General features: G+C 27.2%; 2 protein-coding genes across 2 annotated transcripts in view; both read left to right on the top strand.

The window, feature by feature from the left end:
- The window catches only part of LOC101235892 (wings apart-like protein homolog), a 44,812-nt gene extending 33,786 nt beyond the window's left edge, over window positions 1-11,026 (top strand). The window contains exon 18 of the mRNA XM_065795752.1: window positions 10,645-11,026. Within this exon, the coding sequence (XP_065651824.1) occupies window positions 10,645-10,743 (99 nt within the window). The 3' untranslated portion in view covers window positions 10,744-11,026. The remainder of the gene's footprint in view (window positions 1-10,644) is intronic.
- Window positions 11,027-11,383: 357 nt separating this feature from the next.
- On the top strand, window positions 11,384-26,287 carry LOC100199715 (U5 small nuclear ribonucleoprotein 40 kDa protein). The gene is made up of 12 exons (XM_065795751.1): window positions 11,384-11,631; window positions 11,799-11,849; window positions 11,988-12,060; window positions 17,008-17,101; window positions 17,183-17,348; window positions 17,795-17,848; window positions 17,922-17,990; window positions 18,649-18,769; window positions 18,894-18,976; window positions 20,643-20,704; window positions 25,678-25,781; window positions 25,970-26,287. The coding sequence occupies exons 1-12, from the start codon at window positions 11,470-11,472 to the stop codon at window positions 26,023-26,025; spliced, it is 1,095 nt and encodes a 364-aa protein (XP_065651823.1). The 5' UTR covers window positions 11,384-11,469; the 3' UTR covers window positions 26,026-26,287.
- Window positions 26,288-27,727: the final 1,440 nt, after the last annotated feature.

Below are 27,727 nucleotides of genomic sequence, written 5' to 3'. Positions count from 1 at the left end.
TTGTGTTTCAAATTTAGAAAATTATATGTTTTTTATTTTTAAGCATATTTATGATTAATATAATATATTGTATTAACAAGATTTTAAGACATCTAAAATATATTTTGTGCCCACTGGTGTTTCAGTCAGGTCCGATTATCCTGCTACTGGTAACATGTAACCCAGTACAACCTGTTTCATGTCCTGCTGCATTATAGGATACACTTTTTCAGGCAAAGACTAAGAGATACCAACTCTGACTTAACACCACCTGTCTTGGAGCTCTTGGTTGAGTAAAGGCTAGAAATGGTGTCTCGATAAAAATACTCATCTTAGGCAGATGTTAAATGCATCTGGCTACTGTCTAGTAGAAGGCCTCCGAGGCAAAGACTTAAAAAGACGTAAACAGATTGTATCTGTTGATCAGCTTTGCACCCCTTCTTTATCCATTATGCTGGCGTAGATATATTTATAATACATTGTTTCCAGTTTAGGATGTTGAATGCTGTATCTTCTTGAATAGTTGCATGGGTTTTGGTTATGTCTCTGTTTTTATTACTAAGCAACTCATTCTATTATCTCCTAATGAGGGTACAGCTCTAAAACTCAGTTTTATGGTTCTGAGACCAGCTGGTAGTCAGGTTTCCCAAACTCTGTGGTAGCTCTCAGAGAGGCTGATTCCATCAACAGCTGTAAAATATCAGAGTACTAAAGGTGCCATGGTGTGCATGGATGGGGTCCCTATTTGTACTTTTGGTGTGCATTGTTAAGGCCACATTTGGTGTCCTTTGTAACAGCTTAGGGTTTTTTAATAGTAATGAGGCAATTGTTTGGACTCTTGAATAGTGTACTGAGTACTATCTACTACTGTTTTGAGTCAAGTTCTTTAACTAACTTAAAAAATGACTAAAGTATTTAAAACTATAAAACGCAAAAAACCATTGTCATCCAATACTTTTGGTCTTCAAAGTAACTATTCTTCTGTTTAGTCTTACCTCTTGCAAAGTTAACCAGACCTACTTGTTCTTTGTAAGACTAATTTGAGTTCAACTGTCTCATCTTGTGATCTTAGTGTTAATAGTTATTTACCTTTAATTCATTAAGACTCCATTAGTCACATGTTTGGCCTGGGCATTTAATTCATAAGAGTTCACCCATTTGTGGGAAACTAGGTTTGAGTTCACAGAATATTCATTTATGTCCTTTGTTTAGTATCACTTCACTCTATCACCTTTCTCTTTGTTCTATATCGCTCTACTTTATCTCAAGATTGCACTCTTTTCAATGTTATTTCTGCTCAAATTGACCAAGCCCTTTCTCTTTATTTTTCAGCCAATATCATTGTTATTGATAACTTTTATGCTCATCAAGTTGAATGGCTGGCTTCTGTGTCAGTGACTCTGCAGGTGTTAAGGACCACAACTTTTGTCTTTCTCAATCTCTAACACAAACAATTAACTTTACAACTCACTTTCCAGACAATCTGAATCATTTACCTTCTCTACTTGCCTTACATCTCATTTCTGATCCTAGTCAGTGCTCAGTTTCTCCACATTTACCCTTAGGTGCTTCTGATCAGGGTTTGATCTCTCTAAAACTATTATCTCATTCTTCTTCATCATCAGAACCCCCCTATCATCGTACTTCTTACAACTACCTTAAAGCTGACTGGGACTGTTTCTGTAATTTTCTTTGTGATGGCCCTTAGGTAGAAATTATTTGACTGGCGCTTACAAATGTGCTTCTTACTTAACTTCTTGGATTCAGGCAGGCATGGAATCTTTTATTCCCTCTCAATGATTCTCTCACAACAACTCAAGCCTCACTCTTTATGGTTTTCCTCTCATTGTGCAATTTCCAGTCTTAACCATTACTTCCATATCTATTGCCAAAACAATTTTCCAGAAAACAGACATCTGTTTACTATTGCTAGAAATCATTGTAAAAAGGTTTTGTCTAATGCCATAGTCCGTTATTCTCAGGTTACAAAATGTTGTATTTCATCTAAAAAAATTAGTCTTTAGAGACTTCTGGAGAATCTCTAACAGTGTCTATAATAAGGGCAAATCTGTTATTCCTCCTCTCTTGCATGGTTCAGATTTTGTTACCTCACCTAAAGACAAAGCTAAATTGTTTGTTAAGAACTTTTTCAACAATCTTATCTCTTAATTCTACTAATGACATCCTACCTGATATAGCCGAAAAACAGGTTGATCCATTGCTTGGCATTCGTATCACTCCAGCTTCTGTATTTAAAGTGATTCCCTGCTGAAACTCTTTTACAGTTTGTGGTCTGGACAACATACCAGTTATTTTCTTGCAGAAGGTTCTCCAGAGCTGTTGTATATTCTTTCAAAACTATTTAACAAGTGCTTATCAGAGTCTTGTTTTCCTGCTCTAAAGAGCTAGCGTCTCTTGTGTCATCTACTAAAATTTATCCTTATGTTAGTCGTTATTCAAGTGTCATTCTTTTGCGTCATACATGTCTCATTCTTTTACTTTCACTGTTCCTAAGTGCTTCAAAAATTTTTATTTGTCTAGTTTTTTTCCTCAAACATCAGTTCTTTGGAAGTTGCTCCCTTCATCTTGTATTCCTGATTCATATAATTCGCAATCTTTCAAGTCGTCTATCTTGCTTCGTAAACTTTCCTCTTCCAGTAACTTTTAATTCTAATATTGGTTGCTTGCAGCCTTGTTGAAAGTGAAGTTGTTTAAAAATATATATTTATATATATATATTTATATATATATATATATATATATATATATTTATATATATATATATATATTTATATATATATATACACAAACAATTCTAAGGATGCAGTTTTCTAATATTATTGTTGCGCTCATATTCTCAAAACATACACTTTAATTTTTGAGAAAAAGATGAAAAAACAAAGAATAATGAAAGAAAAGATTGCTTCTCCATACCAAACCTTTAGTTGATGGAGCAGCACTCCTTTGCGGCAGTAGGCTATAAGATAGTCGATGAATGTACTGAGGCCCCCACTGCTTCCTGTTTTAGTATGATGTCATCAGTGTGGGTCTAATGCTGCATTTATATATGTTTGTCATTTATATATATATATATATGTGTGTGTGTGTGTGTGTATGTATGTATACATGTATATATGTGTGTGTCTATGTATTTATATATATGTGTGTGCGTGTGTCGACTGACAAATAGACAGAACATGTGAGGAGTGTTACTACATTGACTGACAATTAGGTAGAACATGCCAGGAGTGTTTCTACATCAACTGAGAGTTTAGTATAGGCAGGCAGTCTAACAAATAAATAAATAAATTCTTCAAAGTTTGCAAAAGTTTTCCAGTCTTTTAAGTTAATTTTTTTTTTTTAAAAAAACAGAAAGTTTACATTTCATAGTAAAAATAAAAGGCGACCAAGCAAGAGTGTGTATATATATATATATATATATATATATATATATATATATATATATATATATATATATATATATATATATATATATACATACACACAGCGTGGAAAATAAGAAATCAAAGGCGAGCGGTCAAACTGACCGGCTAATACATAAAATTGACAATCAATTGTTTTTTTTTGGGCGGTCAAAGTTTTAATTTTTTTTTTTTGGTTTAAATTTTCATTGTAGTAATTATTCTGCATGACGAAACTTCGTAAATAAAAAAATAACTTCATATTTTAAAATGAACGAACTTGTATTCCTTTTTTATTTGTATTTTATTTTTTTAAATAATAAAAAATAAACATTTTTATAATATATCAAAACAATTTATACTGAACACTTAATCAAGTATCGTTTTATGTAATACTACTATAATAATTGCCAAAGATACAAAAAACAAAGTTTTATGAAACTTAAAAATGTTTTATTAAAGATACGTTTCATTTGATTCATTATCCAAAGTTTCATCGAAAGGCGATTTTAAATTTAAAGACTCGTCTGATGACGATTCTAAATCAATTAATGTTTTTATAGTTTTTTTCTTTGCTTTTTTTGAATAAATTTTTCGACTTTCTTGTGTCGGCCTTCACAACGTATCTTCGGTCCATAATTCAATGACAGGATTCACATCAAATTCTTCACTATTTGTTTCATCAGTGTACACCCATATTAAATTATTTAGCTGTTTTTCAGTTAAACGATTTCTTGTGTCAGTTTTAATTCTATTCATAAGAGAAAAAAGACGCTCAACCTGTTTCTATTTGAAACTGGCAATACGAACAACAATTCAACAAGAAGTAGAACTGGACCCCAATCTTTTTTCATAGAACTCGAAAAAATCTGATACCATACTTTACGGTACTCAGTTTTATCTGGTGCCAAATATTTGACAGTGTAATCAACAAAGTTATGTCAAGCATCTAACATATTATTTACACTCCCAATGAAGCCAGCATAACGTAACGACATATTATAAAAGTCATACAATTTTTCGATGTTGTCATCAGCAAATGAATTATTGGTGTTATTTTGGGGCTTGGTGTTCGGCTCTTAGTCTATAATTTGTAAGTTTTGCTGCCTACGGATAAATTAAATTAAAAATAAAATATAAAAGCATTTTTTCATCGCAATTGGCAGCAAAAGGTTATTAGAAAAATAAATAAAATGATTTAAAGAAAATGATATAAAGAAAATATAAATAAAATGTAGGAATAAAAATGTTCTAAGTTAATACTAATTATTATTAAAACAATGATAAAATAAGAACTTCAATCATTTATGAAAAAAGCAGTTTTGGATTTCACCACCAGTAAAATGAAATTAGTCTTGATAAATAAAGCAAAAAAGAATTAATAGTTTACGTCATTTATAATGCTCACTAACAAAGCGATTTAAATTAGCGTACAAACGATAAAATTATTTTAGAAGCTTTTTTCAAAGATTTACATTTTATTAAATTTTGGTATATGCATTTTTAAAGAAATCCTGATAACTTGTCAAACGTTGTATAACTTTTTTTTTTTTCAACCGGTTAATCTTGACCGGGAAGAATCCGTTTTGAGAGGTCAAAATAGCAATTTCAGTCATTTCGGGCGGTCAGTGACCGTTGACCGCACGTTATTTTCCACGCTGTATATATATATATATATATATATATATATATATATATATATATATATATATATATATATATATATTATATATATATGTATATACATACATATATACAAGGTTCTTACTCCTCCTTAAAAACCTTAAATATCCTTCAAAAAAAACCTCCTTAAAAGTCCTTAAATAACCTTTAAAAAAGTTGAAATTTGACTGCTCTCCTTAATTTCTCCTCTTTTTTTTAATTCATATAGAAAATTTATTAAAGTGAATGGATTATACTTAATAATAAAGAAGCAAATATATAATTCTTTGATAGATTTGCAAACACCTATACTTCTATTATATATATATATATCAGGGGTTATTCTAGACCGTTTTCGACAGCGCCGACCGTATTTGGGCGCTGCCCAAATTCAAATTTAAGGACTTTTTTTTTTAAACATTTTATACAGCAAATATTGTTTTTTTTTGCTAAAAAATGCCGATTTTCTGCTAAATTTCGCTGAGGGGGGGGGGTGCCGCCGCTCAAATCTTTTTCCTAAAATAGGCCCTATATATATATATATATATATATATATATATATATATATATATTTTAATTCATAATAATTTTCTGTTTATATTGAAAATTTATTGAAAATTTTTCTCCTTAATTCTCTTTACTTTTTCGATCAAAAGTTGTTATTTGCGACTAAATCTCCTTAAATATTAGGAAAATATCTCTTGAAATCCCCTTAAAGTTCTTACTTTTAGCTTCAGTTTTAATAGTGGGAACCCTGATGTATATATATATATATATATATATATATATATATATATATATATATATATATATATATATATATATATATATATATATATATATATATATATATATATATATATATATATATATATATATATATATATATATATATATATTATATATGTATAAAATATATATATATATATAACATGTTTAATATATATTATATACGTATAACATATATATATATATATATAACATGTATATATAACATATATATTATATACAACTCTCTGAATTAGGGTCGACATTCGGCAATGCCGACCTAACTGCCGACCTGAAAGTATTTGAGGTCGGCAGTTAGGTCAAAATTGCCGACCTTGTTTCTATGTTTGATGGTTTGACCTTTGTATCAAATAATTTTTGCTGACCTGATGCCGACCTCGAAAAGATTGAGGTCGGCAATAATTTGCCAATCTCATTTTTTCTAATTCCGAGGGTTTTTTATATGTATACCACTTTTTTATAGCATCAATTTTTTTCAGATTTTAATGCATAACTTTTTGCAAACTTTGTTAAATGAGCTGATGTTTTTATCGAATGCGGTTTATATTGTTACAATTCAAAATGCAAACCAAAAAATTAATGTTTAGCAAAACTTTATAATTTTTTTTAGAAAAAAACTGAATTTTGATTAATATTACTTTCAGAAATTTTAATCAAAAAATTAATTTTTTAAAGATCAGTTTGCCTTCAAAAAAAAAGTCTGGCATACCTAGTTCTGTCCCTACTGATTAGCATAAACATTTAGAAGCAAGAATTTTTGACCAGTCTTTCTCTAAACAATCATATGAATTAAAATTTCTTGCAAGTATCAGTTAAAAAACAAATTTAAATGAAAACTTTGCTAACAATAAATTTAACACTCTTTTTAAATTTTTTGAAAAAAAAACTGAATAAAATTTTAACTGTTTATATACTTAAAATTGTTTAATAATTTGCTAATATATAAACGCAAACACAAGTTAGGTAAATAGTGAGGCATTATAACAATAATACATGACAATATTAATCTAAAATAAATAAATTAATAACCTCCTCAATCATAGTGACTCTGTCCTTGTAATTTTTAATTAAAAAAGTTTTAAGCAGTGAAGTCATTGTTCAATAACTGCTTTGCATTATGGAATAATATTACTTTGTCATAATAGAGGCTTAGTCGTAGTTATGTCATGAAACTGATTGATAGTTGTGTTCATGTCATGTAACTAATATTATGGTATGATGTTATGTTATGTCATGAAACTGATGTATGGAACTGAATTAAGTTTGGCAGCGGTCCTGGAAGGATTATTCTAAGAATACCTTACTAATAATCCTTTATATATTCTAAACAGCCTTTTCTGTTGCAACTTTAAGTCTTCTTGAAAGTCAAGCTTTTTTTCAATAGTTTTGTTCTGACAAAATCTTTTCATAATATTCCTGGTTTAAAAATATTTTATATTTCAGAAATCTTTTTGTAAATAATTTTTTCCGCACAGCTTTTATCATTAATTTCTTTATTTCATTTGAAAATTCCTTAGTAATAGAGCTTAATTAAAGTTTTACAAAATTTTAGTATGACATCATCAAAGATATAAAAAAGCTAAGTGTGCAAACCTATTTGTGTGTGTGTATGTTTGTGTGTGTGTATACATATAAATATATATATATATATATATATATATATATATATATATATATATATATATATATATATATATATATATATACATATATATATATATATAATATATATATACATATATATATATATATATATATATATATATATATATATATATATATATATATATATATATATATATATATATATATATATATATATACACATATACATATATATATATATATATATATATATATATATATATATATATATATATATATATATATATATATATACACATATACATATATATATATATATATATATATATATATATATATATATATATATATATATATATATATATATATATATATATATATAAATATATATACATAATATATATAATATATATATACACTATATATATACATACATACATATATACATATATATATATATAATATATATATAATATATATATACACTATATATATACATATATACACACATATATATATACATATATATATACATATATATATATATATATATATATATATATATATATATATATATATATATATATATATATATATATATATATATATAAATATATATATATAGATAGATAGATAGATAGATAGATAGATAGATAGATAGATAGATAGATAGATAGATAGAGAGAGAGAGAGAGATCAAATTTTTTTTGTCTATTTCCATCTTCTTTATTCCAGTTATTTATCTGAAACAAAACAAAAAAAGTTGATAAAGAAAATTCTTATAAAAGTTATAAACTAAAGTATAGAATATAGGATGTTTCATCTTTTTGCTCTTTCTATTCTTTTTATAAACATTTGTAAAGAGAAAGGCGTGTTGTCTTTTCTCCTTAGATCATACTTTGTTTATCACATCTTAAACTAATTCAAATATCCTTTTTAGAAAAGTCATTGTCTTTATATTTCTATGACATTATGGTTATGACATTAGGTTCCTTGACTGTTGCTTTAAGGTCAAGATAAAGAATTGTTGAATTTTCAAAACTCTGGCAGAGTCATCATCAATTGAGTTTCCATATTTGCATGTCTTAGCAACTTTCCATAACTTGAATGCTAATTATGAAGCCAAATTAGGAGTCTTATCTTTGCTGAATGTAAGGCTTTTTAATATTTCTTAGTTAATTATCTAGTGTTTCAAAGAAAAATTGTAACTTAGACATCTTTGCAAACTAAACAGTATCTTGGTCATATCATCATGTTCCCTAAATCTTCATCTGCTAGGAAAAAATATACAAAAGTGGGTTCCAGATACCAAGTGTAAAAAACAGAACTTGCAACAACTCGTGCCTCTGGTAGAACCATTCCTCTAACCTACTTTTTTGCTAATAAGTTTTTATATCCAAATAAATATTTGAATCACTTAGAATCATTTTATTTAATTGTTTAATCTTGAATAATGACTTCAATATGTAAATAGCTCAATGTGCTGATGATATGATTGAATAATGGCTTGATGTCTAGAATTTGAATCTATTTGATAATAAAACCATTAAAGCTAGTTCCTGGTATTGTTTTACATTTCTTATATTTTTATCCTAAAAGTTTTTACATATGTATTAAATTTGTTTTATTTTTGTTTACAAACATTTTAGAATAGATCATCCTTTTGAAGTTTTTTATACTGATAACATTATTGCAAAACTGATTATGTGTTTATACCAAGTTTCAGATTTTCTTTACAGTTCTTTAGCTTCAGCGTGCATGCTATTTTTTCAGTTCTTTAGTTTAAACATCTATACTGTTTTTTGTTTTGTTTTTTTGTTGTTGTTTTTTAAATTTAAGTGATTAGTTTTTTAGAGTTTTTCTGCTAGAATTTCTAAATATTGTCTGTGTTGCTTGTTTACATTAAGCTTGCATGCAATCACCAACAATGAGCACTAAATTGCCATTTGCCTGTATTTTTTAAAGTTGTGCCAAAGGCATTTAACTTAATCCAAAAACTATTAGTTCTTTAATAGCTTCCTTTTGATTAACCTGTGAAATAGACTCAATTAAAGAAATGTCATGTAGTTCTGTTTTTCAAATCAATACTAAAACTGCAATTCTAGTTTTTTTATGTTTTTTCTCTACTGTTTTATTAATAGTTTTTCCATCAAAATGTATGACCATGAGTAAATCTGATGATATCACAGTGTGTTTTATGAATTCTTTTATATATGTTGCTCTGATCATAATCATAATCGTTCTTATATAACTTTACTGGTAAGTTGTTATTTAACTTTAATGCTTTTATTTCATTCTATGGAATACTTGTTTTGTATTGTAAGCCCTTTAGATCCATTAATTTTGACAGTAGTCAACAGTCAGACTGGTTATCTAGAAATTACGGTGAATAAAGAACTTTTATTATGACAACATACTAAAGTTTTTATTCAAAATGATTTAAATGAATTTATTGTAATTTTGTTTTAACATAACATTTTGGTTAAATATTACATTTTGGAATAAACTGTATTTATATTTTTGTTATATTTTCTAATGCAAAATTATAAAATTGAAAAGTGAATTCGCAAACACACTGATGATTTAGTTTTTTTAATTAAAATTTGATAATTTATAAGTTGAACTTAAGATAACAATTTTGAGAAACTGTTTTTTTTTTTTTTTTAATCTTAACAGTTTCTTTTTAAATTGTTGAAGAATTGAGAGGTAAATCAAATAAAGTAAAAATTAATTTAAATCTAAATAAAATCTAAAATAAATAAATTTATAACTTCTTCAATCATAGTAACTCTGGCCCTTGTTAATAATAAACTATATAGAAATAATTACAAGGTAATACTATCATCTATTGATGTTGTTATTTGTAAGAATCTAGTACTGTACACTATAATAAAATTAAAATAGCATTACAAAAACATATTAATGTTTTTTTTTAATTATTTATTCGCAGATGTTTTATATTATATTTTATATTGTGTTTATAAAATATATTTAATTAACCGGAGTGTTTGTTAACCATTTTAAATTAGGATCATTGAAGCTATTTTTCTATTAAAAAAAATAGCAAATTAAATCAATGATTCTTTTTTTTAAAAAAACATTCTACATTAGACATTGTGACAAACTTCACTTGACTAATAACATTATTTATTTGTTTTTTAATGTAATTTTTTCTTTCTGTTTTCAGAATGCCACTAATGAGCGTGGTTTGAAAGTTATTGAGCGCATTATTGAACTCTATGATACCTGTTCTAAAAAATTTCCAAGACATGAAAGCAGCTTATGATACCTATTCTGAGAAATTTCCAAGACATAAAAACAGTTTATAATACATGTTCTAGTCAATTTCCAAAACATGAAAGCCACTCTAAGAAATTTCCAATATATAAGCAGTTTTAAGAAATTTCCAAGACATGAAAGCGGTTTTAAGAAATTTCCAAGACATGAAAACTGTTCTAAGAAATTTCTAAGACAAAAGCAGCTCTAAGAAATTTCCGAAACATGAAAACGTTTTTAAAAATGAAGGCATTTGTAAATAATCTTTATAGACATATTTTTTGTGTTTAGAATTTTTTTATTTTTATTTTTATTACAAAAAACTTTAAAGTTTTTTTTGTTTGTGTTTTTTGTTTTGAATAGTTTTTTATTTTTATTACAAAAACTTTTATAGTTTTAAATAAGTTAATCACTGAATAACTTAAAAAGAACTAAAGAATCGTGTCATTTGTAACTTTTCTACAAGTTAATTACTTCTGCACATCAACTTTAACTGTTTTAAGTTAAGTTCTTACTCTTTTTTAAATTTGAATTGTTTTTTGTTTGAATCTGAAAACAACTAATGATTTAAGTTGTTATTCATTTTTAAATTTAAATTGTTTTTTGTTTGGTTTTAAAAGACAACTAATAGTTTGAAAAACTGTTTTTTCAAGTTTAATTTTTCAGAAATATTACCCAAAATACATTTTTTGATAGTAATATAGTTTTAAGTCTAATTTTTAAACAAAAAGTTTTTATGATGGAACTTCCTGTTGAAGCTGGAACTAAACGAAGATATGATTTTGGTGGCAATGACATAATGGAAGTAACTGGCTTTGGTCAATTAGTGCCTGTAACAAAAAAACAAAAAGATGAAGTTGCTTTGCTAAATGAACAACAAGCAAATTTGACTACACTTGTAAGTCAGTTTAATTTTTTGACATTTGATTTTTATTTTGATAAATTTGGTAGTAGTTAATATTTTTATAGTTAGGAAACTTAATAGTTAAAAATTTTATTTAAAAAAAAAGTTAATTTAAAACTTGTAAATTTAACCATGAGTTTTTTTTTTTTTCATTCTTTAAGCCAAGATCTTCAAATTTACAAGCTCCGATCATGCTTTTGACAGGTCATGCTGTAAGTATTTTTTTAAAAGCTATAATTAGGCTTTTGACAGGTTATTTTGTTGTTGTTGTTATTGTTGTTATTTTTTTGTTCTTTTTTTTTTGCCTTAAACATAATATTTATTTCAGATTTTGAAATTTCTTTTTATAGGGAGAAGTATTTTGCAGTCGTTTTCATCCTTCTGGACAGACCTTAGCGTCTGCTGGATTTGATCGTTTGATACGTAAGAATTTTTAAAGTTTTAAAAGTAACTCAAAATACTTAATAACCAATTATAAGAACTAGCTGTCGAACAAACTATATATATATACTTAATTTGCTCTCTTTACTTCAATAAATCTTAGTTTATGACAGAAGATAAATCGATTTAGAATTCTTGATTTTTGGTTAACAATTAACAATACTAATTTACTTTAATATTGTTTACATAACTAAAGTATGTTTAACAGAGATTAACATTTCTTCCAGTGTTTTTGGAGGCTGTGATTAAATTTTTTAAGGTTTAAGGCTGTAATAAAATTTTTTATTGATTAATATTTTTAAGACCTCATTAACATTTCTTTACAAAGCAAAGGAAGACACAGAAACAGGTCATGGATCCAAGTTATGTCATATACGTTAGTTCTATTTGTTTGACATTTCTTATAAAAACTTTTTTGCAACTCATAACATAATTCTTTCAATTAAGCGATCAACAACAAACGATCAACAATTGATGTTGTTGGTCAACAAATTTAATTTTTGAGAATTATTAAATTATTATAGCTATTATTTGTACCGAATCTCGGTACAAAAACATTCTTAATGGGAACGAACATCTAGATCCGTAATCACCTAAGTAATTAAAGTATCAATGTATTCCAATCAAAGATGAAAATAATGGAAAAATATAAAATCAAAGCGAAAATGGCCAATACACCCATACTAAAATTATTTCAAAGAGAAAAAATATAAAAATTTATGTGAGAAACAAACATTTTTCTTGAAATAAAAAATTTTTTGGTAAAAAAAAAGTTACAAATAAATATGTTTAACATAAAAAAGTACTTATATAAGCAATTTAAATAATAACATTGTTTCATTCTATAGATTAAATAACATTGTTTTATTATTCTATAGATTTTATTAAATGCTATGAAGATTAACAAAACATCGTTTTAGCTTTTAGATCAACATTCAGAACATTTCTTAAATTATTTTATGTAGAAAAATTTTCAAAAATCAGCCATAAAAGAAGGAACTCAACCTAAAAATGGAACAAAATTGTTATTTAAAACACTTAATCACATTAATTACAAATTAAAGTGTTATGTACTTTATTAATTTGAAATTTCAAAAATGTGAATAAGTAGATAAGAAATAAGAAACTTACTTTTCATTTTTCTCACTTTTAACGAAAGACACCAATGTGAAGGTGAGCTAAGTCTATTACCATTAATCACAACAATTAATAAATAGCAAAAGATTTTACAGTAAACTCTAAATAACTCACACCTCCAAGGGACTAAAGAATTAGCTTCTTTGGAGAATATTAGAGTTACTGGGAATATAATCCATAAATAAAGGCTCAACTGGAATTTCAAAATTAGTTCAAATTATTGAGGGTTATCGAGTTATCCTGAGTTTATTGAACATTTTTTAACTACTAACAGCGCATACATAGAAACATTTACAAAGTATAAATCTATATCTTTATATAACACATATTAACATTAACATATAATAAATAACATATATTACTACATCATGAGAAATAATACTTATGACAAATATTACATTTTAAAAATAAAATATTATTTGTGTCATACTCATTCAATGGCATACTTTGTAATGCATGTTTATCAAAGTTATAAAACAAATTATCAAATGTTTTGGTTTTGGAACGTGCTACATAGAAATTGGTTGTGTGAAAACCAAGGCTTTTTGAGATTAACATTAACTTTATCAAATGTTTAACCCTGACTTTTATTTCTTGTCATTGAGTATTGTTAATAAAAGTGTCTCATTCAAATGATTTAACTTGATAACATTAAAATTAATGGGAAAAATTGAACAAAAATGTATTTTAAAAAAAAATTACAGCCAAAAATTACAATAAAAAAAACAACTCAAAAGTTTCTTTAAAATCTCTTTAAAATTTCTTTAAAATCTAAAGTAATTTACAACTTTTGAGCCACCTCTTCTTTTCCTCCCAGCATCCTCTCTTTCTCTGGTGCTGTATGGGTTACCATACAGCACCAGAAGAATGCACATGAAGAAACTTGGAAATATTGAAACTTCTTGAACTATTTGATTTTTTTTTTGTATATTTAATATATATTATATATTTTAGACACCATTCTGAGTTGATAAAGGCTAGATTTTCTTCCCAAGCTCCTTCACTTTCTTCTTCATTTATATCCTGTTATAAAAATTCCACTTGTTCGTAATCATGCAAGGCGTCATCTTAAAAATTTTTATCACCCGAATATTTGTTTAAAATTATGATTGCTCTAATCATATTGACTACATTTTCTACACTTGCACATACTATTTGATCATTGCTGATACCAAATCTATATAGAGTATCTTCCACCATTTTTTTGGTAGCAACAGGGTTGTGCTGTCCTTGTGGTATCTATCAGTGCCAAAGTTTTTAAATTTTTTTTCTCATAATAATATTAAATATTTATTTTCAAATAGTTATTTTGGTGTCAAGTGGCTGCATCTACTTTCACATAATAAATTTCTGTAACAATATTTCCTTTATTTCAGCTTACTTTTTTTCAGCAAATTCGTTAATCAAATTGCATTCAGAATTGTGTCCAGTACTGAATCCAAGAGTTTTACCTAATTGGCCTGTAACCAACTGAAATCCTTCATCCACAAATGTTTTTAACAAAACTCCGTTTTTTACTACCATTTTAATAATTCCAATTTTAAAAAAGTTTTAGCACTAACTTGATTTATTGTTCAACTACTAGTGATAACAAAAGAATCTAAAGTAGTCTGTTTTTTTTAGTATTGAAATCTTGTGAATGTGATAAAATGATTTTTAAGATTTTCTTTGGGCCATAAGGCTCATTTCAGATTCAACAATTTTATATTCTGATAGATGTGATTTTTCCAAATGCCGTTTCATATTGTAAATTTTTTATTTTTTATTTACATGGCGCATGAAATCACTTTATCATTTATCTTTTCTGTAATCTTACCAAAAATTTAACTAAAAAAAAATATGAAAATAAAGTAAATGACAAATTTTAAAAATAAGAGAAATAATAAAAAAGATAGTATAAACAAAACTAATATCAATAATATCAAAAAAAAACTTTTTCTAATTTTATTTGGAACTCACATGTTTAAATCTATTTTTAAAATGTTTTAAATAAAAACGTTAAAACAACTAATGTGACTTAACACATAGATAAAGTATTTTTTTGTTAAGGATTGTCCATAAAGTATGTACATAAAGGATCGTACATAAAAGTACATTTGAATGGCGGAGAGGGGTCAATTATGAAAGTAAGGAGACACTAAATTAAAAAAAATATCATAAAATGTTGAGTAGGTAGGTTAAAAGGGTTGGTACTTTCAGGGAGGTGAAGGATACTCAAAAAAGTGTACAGCAAAATGCAGGGGAGGGGGGGATTAAAAAAAAAGCTTACGTACTTTATAGACAACCCTTTAACCAATCATTGATATTGTTTAGATATTAGTATTTTTTAAAGTAACTTATCATACTCTACAATAAGAACCACACGATTACACAAAATAATTGTATAAAAATTAAATTCTGAAAAAATATTTTCTTTTTGTTTTTTTTATAAACCATATGAAATACTAAATTACCCTCATTAAAAATATTTTAATGAGTGTAATTGCTTAAATTCTTTAAAAAAATCTCATTATATAAAAAATAAACTTTATGGAAGTTTGGTATTTCAAAATATCAAAAGGGTGGAGCTGGCTCCGGAGCCAGGTCCAGCAGAAAAAAATTTTATCTCCAGTTCCGGCTCAGCTCAATGTAAAATCACCAGTTCCGGATAGCACTGGCTCCAGCTCCAGAGCTGCTACAAAGCCCTGTATTTAAGAATACCTTATCGCGCGGTCAAAAATATAAAGAGAAACATTAAAAGGCCAAGCGTGCTAAATCTTCTTTAAAAATCTCTGTGTCAAATGCGCACAAAGGAGTAACAGCAGCAGCAGCGTTAAATTAAGCATTAATTATAAGCGATTATGTTATTATTTATTACAATAAAAATGTTTTTGTGAAAATGTTTTCATTTTAAATAGAAATATTTTTTAGAGAGACTTTTTTTAATTTTACTGCTCTGATAAGTATCAGCGATCATTTGATTGGTTGTAATAAATGTTAGAGGTTGTTTGATTGGTTGTAATATAAAGTAAATTGTCAGATCTTATAGCAATCTTTGGGAGATGGAGGACTCCCTGAAACCAATTAAGGAATGGAGTTAATTTTTGTGTTATACAAGCTCACTTTTTGTGTTTACAGGCTCATATTTTGTGTTATACAAGTTCACTTTTTGTGTTATATAAATATAATAATATATAATGTTTTGTTATATAATATAATATATATATATATATAAAACAACATTTTGTTCAATAACATTTTAATCAGCTAATACCAATAATATTGAATATACTTTATAGAAATAAACCCACAGTTTAAAAATATTTCTGGGCCTTACTTGGCAAATGACAGATACTTCACCTGTCTCTCTCCCCCCCCCCCCCTCCTTACTTTTTAAGGTTTCTTCAGGACGGCCCTGAATATACAAATATATTTATAGAATACATAAATAGTCAACTCTATTCCCATATTCAGCTGTTTTGAAAATCCTTGAAAAAGTATTTATTTTTTATTTTTTCTTAAAAAACTATTGTTTTTATTTAATCTTTGTATGAAGTGATTATTATTATGGTTGCTTTAATGTTATTTTGCTTTTCTTTGATTATAATGAACAAGACATGATCTGTCAAATGTACAATAATTTTGTTCAGCCCCTAAGTATGATTTTTATCAACTAATTTGTCATTTATACAAATAAATGTCATTTTAGTATATAAATAACATTTAGGAGTCTGAGAACACCAATTCTTTGAAAAAATAAATTTTTAGAATAATGCATATACATTATAAACAGTTCTCAATACATTCTTATAGATTTATGGAATGTTTATGATGACTGCAATAATTTTGCGATATTAAAGGGCCACACTGGAGCTATTCTTGATTTGCATTATACTCCTGATGGAGAGTAAGTGATTATTTTATCAGATAGTTGTTAATGTTTTTATTTTTGTTTGATGTGTATATAGTTATAATTTTTTTTTAATAGAACTTTAGTTACCTGTTCCTCGGATAAAACAATTGCATTATGGGATTATGAGACTGGTATTAAAGTTAAAAAGTATAAAGGACATGCATCTTTTGTCAACTCATGTTGCCCTGCTCGTCGTGGTCCTGAAATTGTGATTAGTGGATCTGATGACTGTACTATAAAGGTATCCATTGTTTAAACAACAGTTACATATAATAATTTAAAGAACTGAAATTTAAATAAAAAAACAAATGACTAAACACAGCAACAGGTAATGTTGTCTTCTTGATCCCTTAACATTGAGAATTCATTAATGCACAACCATTAATTGAAAATAACAAAAAGTTTATGTTTTGAAAAAAAAAATTTAATCAAAAATAGGAATGCTGTGTATTTAATAAATATTAATAAATAGTATTGAACAATGCAAAACATCATAATAGTTGATAACTTTTGCTCATCATGGACTTTTAAAGTCCATTTTTATTTGAATTTTAAAGTAATAAGAAGAAGGTAATGAAGAGCTTTTTCCATTCTTTTTATCTAAATAGTCATAAAAGGATTTTGCTTTGAGTATTTATTTATAAAAACTCACAATAGTAGTAACAAAATTATTTTTAACTTTTTTAGATCTGGGACAGACGGTTGAAAACATCAGTCCAAACATTTCAAAACACATATCCTGTAAGTAGTTTTCTTTTTTTTTAAATATATTTTCAATGATAAAAACAATAAAAAGTTGTTCTACATTTTCTAGGTAACAGCAGTTTGTTTTAATGATACAACATCACAATTTATGTCAGGAGGAATCGATAACGTTATAAAAGTTTGTTTTTTTGTATTTTAATTTTTCTAATCAATTTATCAACTTCACAATCAGCCAATCAAAGTCACAATATTTACAATCAGCCAATCAAAGTCTCAATTATTCACAATCAGACAATGAAAATCACAATTATTCACAATCAAAGTCACAATCATTCACAATCAGCCAATCAAAGTCACAATCATTCACAATCAGCTAATCAAAGTCACAATCATTCACAATCAGCTAATCAAAATCACAATCATTCACAATCAGCCAATCAAAGTCACAATCAGCTAATCAATATCACAATCATTCACAATCAGCCAATCAAAGTCACAATCATTCACAATCAGCTAATCAAAGTCGCAATCATTCACAATCAGCTAATCAAAGTCACAATCATTCACAATCAAAGCAATTAAATAGCAAATAATCAAAATTGCATTAGATTTTCATTTTTTTTTTGTTTAAACTTAATAGAACATATAGGAGCAATATTTTTTTTAGAAATAAAAGTATTTAAAAAATTTGAAAATAAAATTTTTGTGCCAACAATACTTGGAAGAATGCCAAATATTGTTGGCACAAGAATTCCAATTAATTGTTTTTTTTTTTAGAATGAATTTTTTTTTTTTGTCTTTTTAAAACAAATTTGTTTGAAATTTTTCTTTTTCAGGTATGGGATCTACGGAAAAATGACATAATGTTCAAAATGCAAGGACATACAGACTCTGTAACCGGATTCCGATTAAGTCCTGATGGTTCATTTCTTCTTTCTAATGCTATGGACAATACTGGTATGCCATTAGTAATGATCATTTTTAGTTAACCTTTTTTAAGTTGATCCTTCATTATATATTATTTAATTAGTATTTTATTTTAAATTTTGTTTACTTGTATTTTATCAAAAATTTGTTTTAGTGCGTGTGTGGGATATCAGAGCATTTGCTCCTGTTGAAAGATGTTTAAAAGTGTTTAGTGGGATTACTCATAATTTTGAAAAGGTAAAAACTAAATTTTGTTGTTGTTTGAAAATAATTATATTTATTTGTTATAATTATACTAATTTATACTAATTATTATAACTTATACTAAATTTTGTAGTTGTATGAAAATAATTCTGTGTATTTAAGAGAATTTTGGAGAATTTGCTACTCTACACAAAGCCAGTAATTAGGTTGTTATTAAAGGTTTTACTAATCAATAAATTGTAGTTCAGAACTATATAAGATTTAAAAAAGGCAAAAATGCCACTATGTAGAATTACAGGCCAATAAGTGTATTATCACTATCACAATAAGTGTATTATCACTATCACAATAAGTGTATTATCACTATCACAATAAGTGTATTATCACTATCACAATAAGTGTATTATCACTATCACAATAAGTGTATTATCACTATCACAATAAGTGTATTATCACTATCACAATAAGTGTATTATCACCATTATTTAAAATATTTGAATAAGCAGTTTTATATCAAATTAAAGAAAATCTTAATTATATTGGAATCATTCCAATCAATCCTGAAAAACCCAATTTGACCTCAAATTGGGTGCAATGCAATACATACTAATTTTAAAATTAGCGTTTCTTTTACACCACTGTGCTTAAGACTTTCATGACAATGTAAATAATAAAATCAGCAAAATGACTTTCATTTGGAAGAAATATTGGAAAAAAAACTATTTTAGGTTTTGAAGTAACATTAGAACACTTTTTGTTCTCATTGAAAAAATATCTTAAATATATACAACAACAGCTTTTAAACTTGCATCACAAATACCATAAAGTTCAAACTGCATTTAACTAGCATTCAATTTTGAAACTAACATCACAGAAATAAACTGTACTGAACCTAATTCCTTATTGAGATCTTGCATATTTTAATGAATTTTCATTAATTTCACTGTCCCATCCTATTTTAGATAAACAAATGTGCTTTTTTTTCTTCTTTTAAAAAAATTTTTATGTTAAATTTATAAGCAAGTCACATATATAATTCATTTTTATATGACCTCAATCCTATTTTAAATATTATTATTGTTCCATGATCAAAATAAATGCAATAAATTTATTTATAATTTGATGGTGCTACATCAGGCTCCTCTATGCTGACAAATATAAGACAAAGACGCTGCAGACAATTGTGTCTGTAAAAGTTACTTTTTTATGCTTTCTTTGAAAGCCTTGACTGATGGAGCATTCATTGCTGCTTGCAAGAGTACATTCCATAGAGTGACAACTCTGTTTGAAAAAAAGTCTCGCTCTTCACAATTTCTTACTAGTTGTAAAAAAAAAAAAAGTTGGCATTCGAGTTAATGGTTATGTCCTTTCTTGATATATTTGGTTTTTCTATTTGAATGTTTTTTCTATTTGAATGTTTTTGCAGGGCATAGAAATCGAACAAGTTTGAACGTGCCAATATAATAAACTTATATGTAAATTTATGTAACTCTAATATTTATATGCCCAGTTCAATGTATCAAAATTAAAAAAAAAAAAATTATTATAATTTATAATATTCTCTGGCTGAACGTGGTAACACTATATCTGGTTTTGCTTCCCTGATTACACTGTCTCTGATATATTTATTTTTTACTTCTTCTTTGTGACAACAAATTTGTAACAATAAAAGTAACAGGTTTTAATTTTTTTTATTTAGAATCTCCTCAAATGTGCTTGGTCTCCTGATGGTAGATATATATCAGCTGGATCAGCAGATAGGTATGATTCATTTGTGTTGTGTCAATACTTAAGTTAAGCAATAATTTATCATAAATATTTTGAAGTTTTTTGATTAGCATAAATTATTTCTTATAATTTAATGGATTGTTTTAGTGTTATTTGGTTATAAATATAATTATATTTATAATCAAATTATAATTATAAATGTATTAATTTATTCTAAAAATCAGGGATGGGGAGTTTCAAAAAAGACTTGTTTTTGTTATACAGGTGCTTTAAATATATAAAATAAATTTACGGACTACTAATGGGAAAAAAAATTAAGATTTTTAGGTAAAAGGAACAATCTTTTTTTGAACCCGGAGTCATTAAGTATAATGGTGGCAAGGACTCGTGGACTCCGGGCTTTAAAACAATAAGTTCCAAGTCGTTAAATTTTTTCTTATAGCAGATCATAAGTCAACCAACATGTTTAGAGCTTCTGGATACTACAAACCTAGAAAAAGTAGAAATATAAAGCTGGAGTTCTTTTGGGACTTCACATCTCTGTTAAAAATATATATATTTTTAAATATATATGTATATTGTTATTCACCTCCCCAAGGTCAAGGAGCCACTACAGTCAAGGAGGTTATTTTTTTTTATTGTGGTTAGAACTCTTCCTCAACTCTTTAAGTCTGAATCACAAATCTTGACGAACTAGGCCGTTGTTTGAAGAAGCAAGTTGAGTACGGTACTACCAGGAATGTGGTTGAAATTAAACTCTAAACTTCTCGCATGCAAGCACTCTACCACTACACCACTACTTCATTTTTAAAACTATGTTTTTTATCAATTAAAGTTCTGGAAATCATTTAACATTTTGGATTTCAACAGGACCCACTGAATTTCTAAAAATTATATTTGACTAGCGTTGAACTGCTAGTTGTTAAAGCTTATAGTTACACAAGTATTCTGAATAAAGAAAAGTCGTAGCAAAATTTTTTTGTGATAAAGTGCAAAGTAATAAAGCTTTAAAAATCTGATTTATTGTGAATAGCATCCACATAAAAAAATTAGATTTTAATTTATTTTTCCAAAAGAGTAATAATAGACAGCTGGACCCAATATTCTTAAGCTTGTTGTCCCAAGTGTTACTAGCGGCCCTGCCCCCCTTCTCCTTATATACCTAATATAAAATCAAGTAGATAAGCTAAGAAATATAAAATATGTTTAAATTATAAGTTTTTGAAATCATATTGCATGTAGAGAAATCTTCATAACGGTTGAGGAGAAATTAGTTACACAAAAATCAAAGCCTTGTATTTTTAAAGAAATAAAAGCAAAATTTTTTTTAATATTTTCTTTAAGTTATTACTATATTTATTTTAACAAAATTATTTTTTATAAACCGATAGCACTCCCTTGTTGGCTATTAATCTCAATTTTGTTTTGATACCCTTCATAAGTGATTGTAAAAATGTTGCATCAATTTTTTTTTCAAACACGCATTGATATGCCCAATCAATTGTTGTGAACTTTTGGCCTCCCATCCACCCTCATACACATTCTCAGCCAATACTCTCCAAAAGTCTTCGATTGGCCGGGCTTTGGGAACATTAGGAGAATTCATATCGACCAGCACGAAATTTATATTTTCATTCATCCAGGAAATGGCTTCTTTAGACCTATGAGCACTAGCTAAACCTGGCCAAAAATGTAATTTAGGTCTTGATGATACTTATTGTTGAATGGTGTAAGTCGTTCCTCTAAGCATTCTTTGATATAAATCAGAGTTGATAATGCCGCCCGGCGGCAAATTAACTTTCTGCAGAAAGGCCGACTTTTTAGGGAGACGGAAGCTGTTAGCGGCGGCCTCTCATTCAGTTTTTAGCGGCAAAATGTTTTTTCTCCTGCCTCCAGTAGCTTCTGCCCGTCTATTGGCGGCCGCAGCCAGAGTTATTTTTTGGAAGCAAAATGTTTTGGAGGCCGGCGCCATTAGGGGGGCGGAGACCATTGGTGGCCGCCTCCCGAAAAAATTGTGGAGGCAAAATCATTTGGAGGCCGCCTCCAATGGCGTCTGCCTCCCAACTGGCTGCATTCACTAAATTGCCGGATGTAATGAAAAATAATTGCTCGCTTGCTTCAAAACAATTGAATATTAACTAGAAACAAATATTAAATATTTGACATCAAGTTTCATTTTATATGACTAATTGCAAAAGTTTTGAGTATTTAAATTCTAATTTTTTTTTTAAACTAATAAATTAAGTAGAATAAATTAGTACTTTTTTATTCAAAACAAAAGTTAAAAGTTGGAAATTTTACTTCCACGCCATTGGCGAATAAACCTTTTTGACAAAAAAAAAAAATTTATATATATATATATATATATATTTATATATATATATATATATATATATATATAATAAGTAATTAAATTGACTTATTTTGGTCAAAGTTTTTTTAGAACAAGTTGACATGCTAAAATTTTTATCTATTCTATCATTTGCCACAACGTTAAAAACTTATTTTTAATAATTGGATATTGTATAAGTTATTAAAAAATCTGCTGTTTATTAAAAATTTGCGACCGCGCTGTATTACGTTAATAGTTTTGTCAAATTACAACAACAACAACAACAAAAATTATAAACTTTAAGTATATATACTTTTATAAATAGTATTTATATTTTACTCTATACTTTTAAAACGTTTAAAAGTATATACACTCATCTACTTTTATACGTTTTAAAGTTTTAAGCGGTTAAAAGTTTAAAACAATTAAAAGTTAAAAATTTATTCGATAGCCCTAGAAATAAAACTGCTCTGACAAAATTTTAATTTTTTATTTTTTTTCAATTTTTTCAATAGTCAATAAATCATATAAAACAAAACTTTGATGTCAAATATTTAACATTTGTTCTCAGTTAATATTTTAGTTGCTCGTTAACTTACAAACGTGCAATTATTTTTCATTAGTCCGCCGACGGGAGGCAAATATTTCCGCCTCCAAATTAGAGGCGGCCTCCAAATGGTTTTGTCTCCAAAAAATTTTCTGGAGGCGGCCACCATTGGCTTCCACCTCTCTATTGGCATCGGCCTCCAAAATATTTTGCCTCGAAAAAAAAATTCTGACTGCAGCCGCCAATAGAAAGGCGGAAGCTACCGGAGACGGAGTAAAGAAAATTTTGCCGCTAAAAATTAATTGGGAGGCAGCCACCGTCTGCTGCGGAAGAAAAGTGGAGGCGAGAATATTTATGCCGTTTATCAACACTGATATAAATGCTTGATTTTATTGCAGCCGATGTTGTTGACCGAAAGAGTGGTTTCGACATTCCGCGCTCAGATAGTGCTATCCAAACTATCCAGAATTTTTATGAAAATTTTTCTTTTCCGCAAAACGAACATTTTCTGGATATTTGTCCAGAAAATGTTGTTTATAGAGGTGATTTACAAGTTTTCATCTTCTTTTCTGTGCCCTTTGAGCGTCTAAGCCCATCATTGTATTTGGGTGTATTCACGTTTGCGTTTTTTACGGTTACGGTACTTAATGTTCATTTTGGCTAATTGTGTACAAATCGTCTTTTGATCGACGTTGAATTAACGTGCGAGTTTTCTTTGATTTACTCCTTTTCGATTGTTGGTCAACTTGCGAAATTTTGCTTTTTTTACTCGACTCCACGATGATGGGCGTCCAGAATTTTTTGTCACTTTTAAACACTGTCCTGTAAGGTGTCGATTGATATAATTATATGCTGTTTTGCGACAGATTCCTTCTTTAATAAAATGGTTAGCAGCTTCAGCTTTGGTAGCTTTTGGATTTTTTACAAAATATTTATTGACATTATTTTGAAGAACTGCTCTTTCTTTGCCGTTTAACTTTTTTTTTTTGAATAGTTTATTTTTTTAAATAAAACTAGAATATTTAAAAATACAAATTAAATTCGAATGCTAAAATATAATATTATGGATTTCAAGCAAAAAAGTTAACTTTTGTGTAACTAATTTCTCCTCACCCGTTAGCATTCAAAAAAATCACAAGCTGAATATTTTTTAAGATGAATAAAAATCTGGACGATTTTACAATTAATCAAAATCTTCACTAGATCAAGAGTGGTTTTGTAATGTATTTATTAATTGATTTGCTGTCTACATCTTTGAGCACGATGATGGTGTAAAAAAAGGATCAACTTTTTTAGTAAGTTCTTTAGTTTTTCGAATAAAATCATCGAAGCCAAAATTTATATAGGTTTCCCAAGTAAAATTATAGCAGTAGATCTTTTTTGTAAAAAAGATCTATTGCTAATAGTAAAATTATATAGGTTTCCCAATTAAAATGATAGCAGTAGATCTTTTTAGCAAATACAGACCCCAAAAATATGCTCACGTCTTTTAAAAGATTCTGAGGACATATTGAAAGGTTCTTCAACAAATGGTATGATGAAACCCAGCTGTTCTTTTTGGCAAAGTGCAATAAGCTATAGTTGTAGTACATATTAGATACATATTAGTGCATATAAGTACACATAAGTACGTATTGTTTTGTAGTATATATTAGGCATTAGTACACTAATAGAATAAAATCAAATTTGCTAGAATAGCAAACTTGGTAGAGTGTTCGTTGTTTCCAAATTTTTGAAGTTTTCATTCTAATTTGCTTTTGCATTATTGGTTCGTATTCAGCAAGAAAATCAATATCCATTAAAAAGGTTTTTAAGATGAAACCTTTACTCAACTTTTCAAAAGTCTTTGATACCTGTCCTTAAGGACAGATATCAAAGACTTGTTTTTACTTAAAACATTTTAAGTAAAGTTATAAGTAAAAACATATATCCAACTTTTTTCTGAGCGTTACTCACAAATTTATTGCTGCTCTAATCTTGAAGAGCATTATTTTTGTAAATAATCAAGTGTGAAGTTTTAGTGGAAGGGTGTAACACATAAAACATGTAACACAAAAAAGTGCGTATATGACATTAAGTTAATTTAATAATATAAAAATATTATAAGTTCAATTAAATTTGATACAGGTTTGTTTACGTTTGGGACACAGTTACTAAAAAGATTTTGTATAAACTTCCTGGACATAACGGATCAGTTAATGATGTTGACTTTCACCCTTCAGAGCCTATTTGTAAGTAATTTTTACTTTATAAACTTTTTGTGTTTTGTCGTTGCAATTAATCCAGTTGAAATTTATAAAAATTTAAAATTCGAAAGTAAAAACACAACCTAAAAGTTGAAGGATATTGTTTAGAAATTTTATTATAAGTATTGCATAGCTTTTGAACGGTGCCTAATTTAAAAACCTTTTTTGTTTAGTGATGTCTTGTAGCAGCGATAAACAAATATATCTTGGTGAACTTTTTGCTGGGTAATGTACAGACTTGAATTCCACCGTATTCGAAGCTATCATTAGTATATGTTGAAAATTCTTTGCAGATGATGTCAATATACTAAAATACATTAATGCTCATTTCATTATCACTTTCTGAGATATTTTTCTAGCCATATAAAATTACCTGCGAGATTTTACATTCAATGTCGATAAGTTAATACATTTAATGTCGCGTTAATTTGGATTTTAGATTTTGCAATGTTCTCACTTTCACTTTTTTATTTATAAAGTGAATATGCGCATACATGAAGTTTTTTTTTGTTTTAAAATTAAAATTGTAAAGTTGTTTAAATCTTATTTATCAGAGAAGATAGAAATAGAAACAAGAATTACCAAAAAAAAACAAGAAGAGTTGAAAACGTATTCTAAACAGCATCAAAATGTGCCCACTATAAATACTTATTGTCGGATTATAATATTAAAAGACTGTTACTGGATGATTTTTTAAATTCGCTATTTAAGCGAATTATTACAGGTGAAATAACTTTAATAACAAAACTTTGCTAACAAAATATTTTCTTTGTGTAACGTCACAGAAACCAATTTTCAAATTGTAATAAAGGATTTTAATTTTTTATGTTTATAATTGTTTTCCTTAATATTTTTTTCACTTTATTAAAAAACTAGATAAGTTGATTCCAATACCTCTTTGTATTGAAGTTAACTTCAATACAAATTCAATATTTAAATATTCTAATAATAATAATATTTTGTCTGGAAGGTTTTGTTAATGAATTGTGTAGTTTAAATTGTTAGTTATTAAATAAAAAATTAATCAATTTTAATAAAAATAACTTTATAAATCAAACAAAAATTAGGTATTTCTAATAGTAAAATCATTTTCAAACTGGATTTTAATTTTTTTTATTTTTTAAATTGTCAAAACTTATGGTACATTTTATTTAGAAAAACCTTAGGTAATCTAGCCCGAAGAAATCGTTTTCAAATTTTTAGTATATTATAAACGGTTAGGCATGTACAATTTTTTTTTTTTAATAAAATAGAAAATCTAAACATATTTAAATTTTCAACAAAACAAAATGGTATACTTTGCAAATCATACTTGTTATACCTTTTCAAAGAATTTTTAACCTATTTTACTCATTAATCTATAAACTACTGAAGGATTTAATTGTTAACTCAGATCTCTGAGTGGGATAATATATTGTTTGATTTAAATGCCTTATTTAGGTGAAGCTCCTAATATGCCGGACTTTCTAAAAATGTCCAATTCTCCAAGATTTTAAAACTTATCAAATGTTCTTCAATATTTAAATGTATTACCCAACTAGCACGCACACGTTGGAAAACGTTAAAACGTTAGTACAACATCGGTCGCCAACGTTGTTTTTATATCATTATGGTTGCAAATGCGACTTCGGCAACAACAATAATTTAACGTTGGTACAGTGTTGCATTTTAAGTTGGCGAAGTGTAATGTTTTACGTTGGCTAAACGCTGTATTTAATATTTACTGGAAATAAATTTAGTTATTACTTTTTTTAATTTTACATACGTATATTAGTGAAATTTTAAAGAGTATATATGTATCTATATTTATACATGTGTGTGTATATATATATACATATATTATATATGTATATATATACACATACATACAAAATAGGAAAGGGATTAGAAATAGCGCAATCTATAAAACCACTTGATAATAATTTCTTAAA

Source organism: Hydra vulgaris, chromosome 04 (assembly GCF_038396675.1).
Source record: "Hydra vulgaris chromosome 04, alternate assembly HydraT2T_AEP".
Classification (NCBI taxonomy): Eukaryota; Metazoa; Cnidaria; class Hydrozoa; order Anthoathecata; family Hydridae; genus Hydra; species Hydra vulgaris.
This window is presented reverse-complemented; position numbering and strand designations above follow the sequence as displayed.

Excerpts from the sequence above, each read along its gene's own strand:
- LOC100199715 (XM_065795751.1), top strand. The coding sequence starts at position 11,470 with ATGATGGAACTTCCTGTTGAAGCTGGAACTAAACGAAGATATGATTTT. Across the intron at positions 18,770-18,893 it reads TAATGCTATGGACAATACTG|TGCGTGTGTGGGATATCAGA; the intron begins GTATGCCATTAG and ends AATTTGTTTTAG. Across the intron at positions 25,782-25,969 it reads TCACCCTTCAGAGCCTATTT|TGATGTCTTGTAGCAGCGAT; the intron begins GTAAGTAATTTT and ends TTTTTTGTTTAG.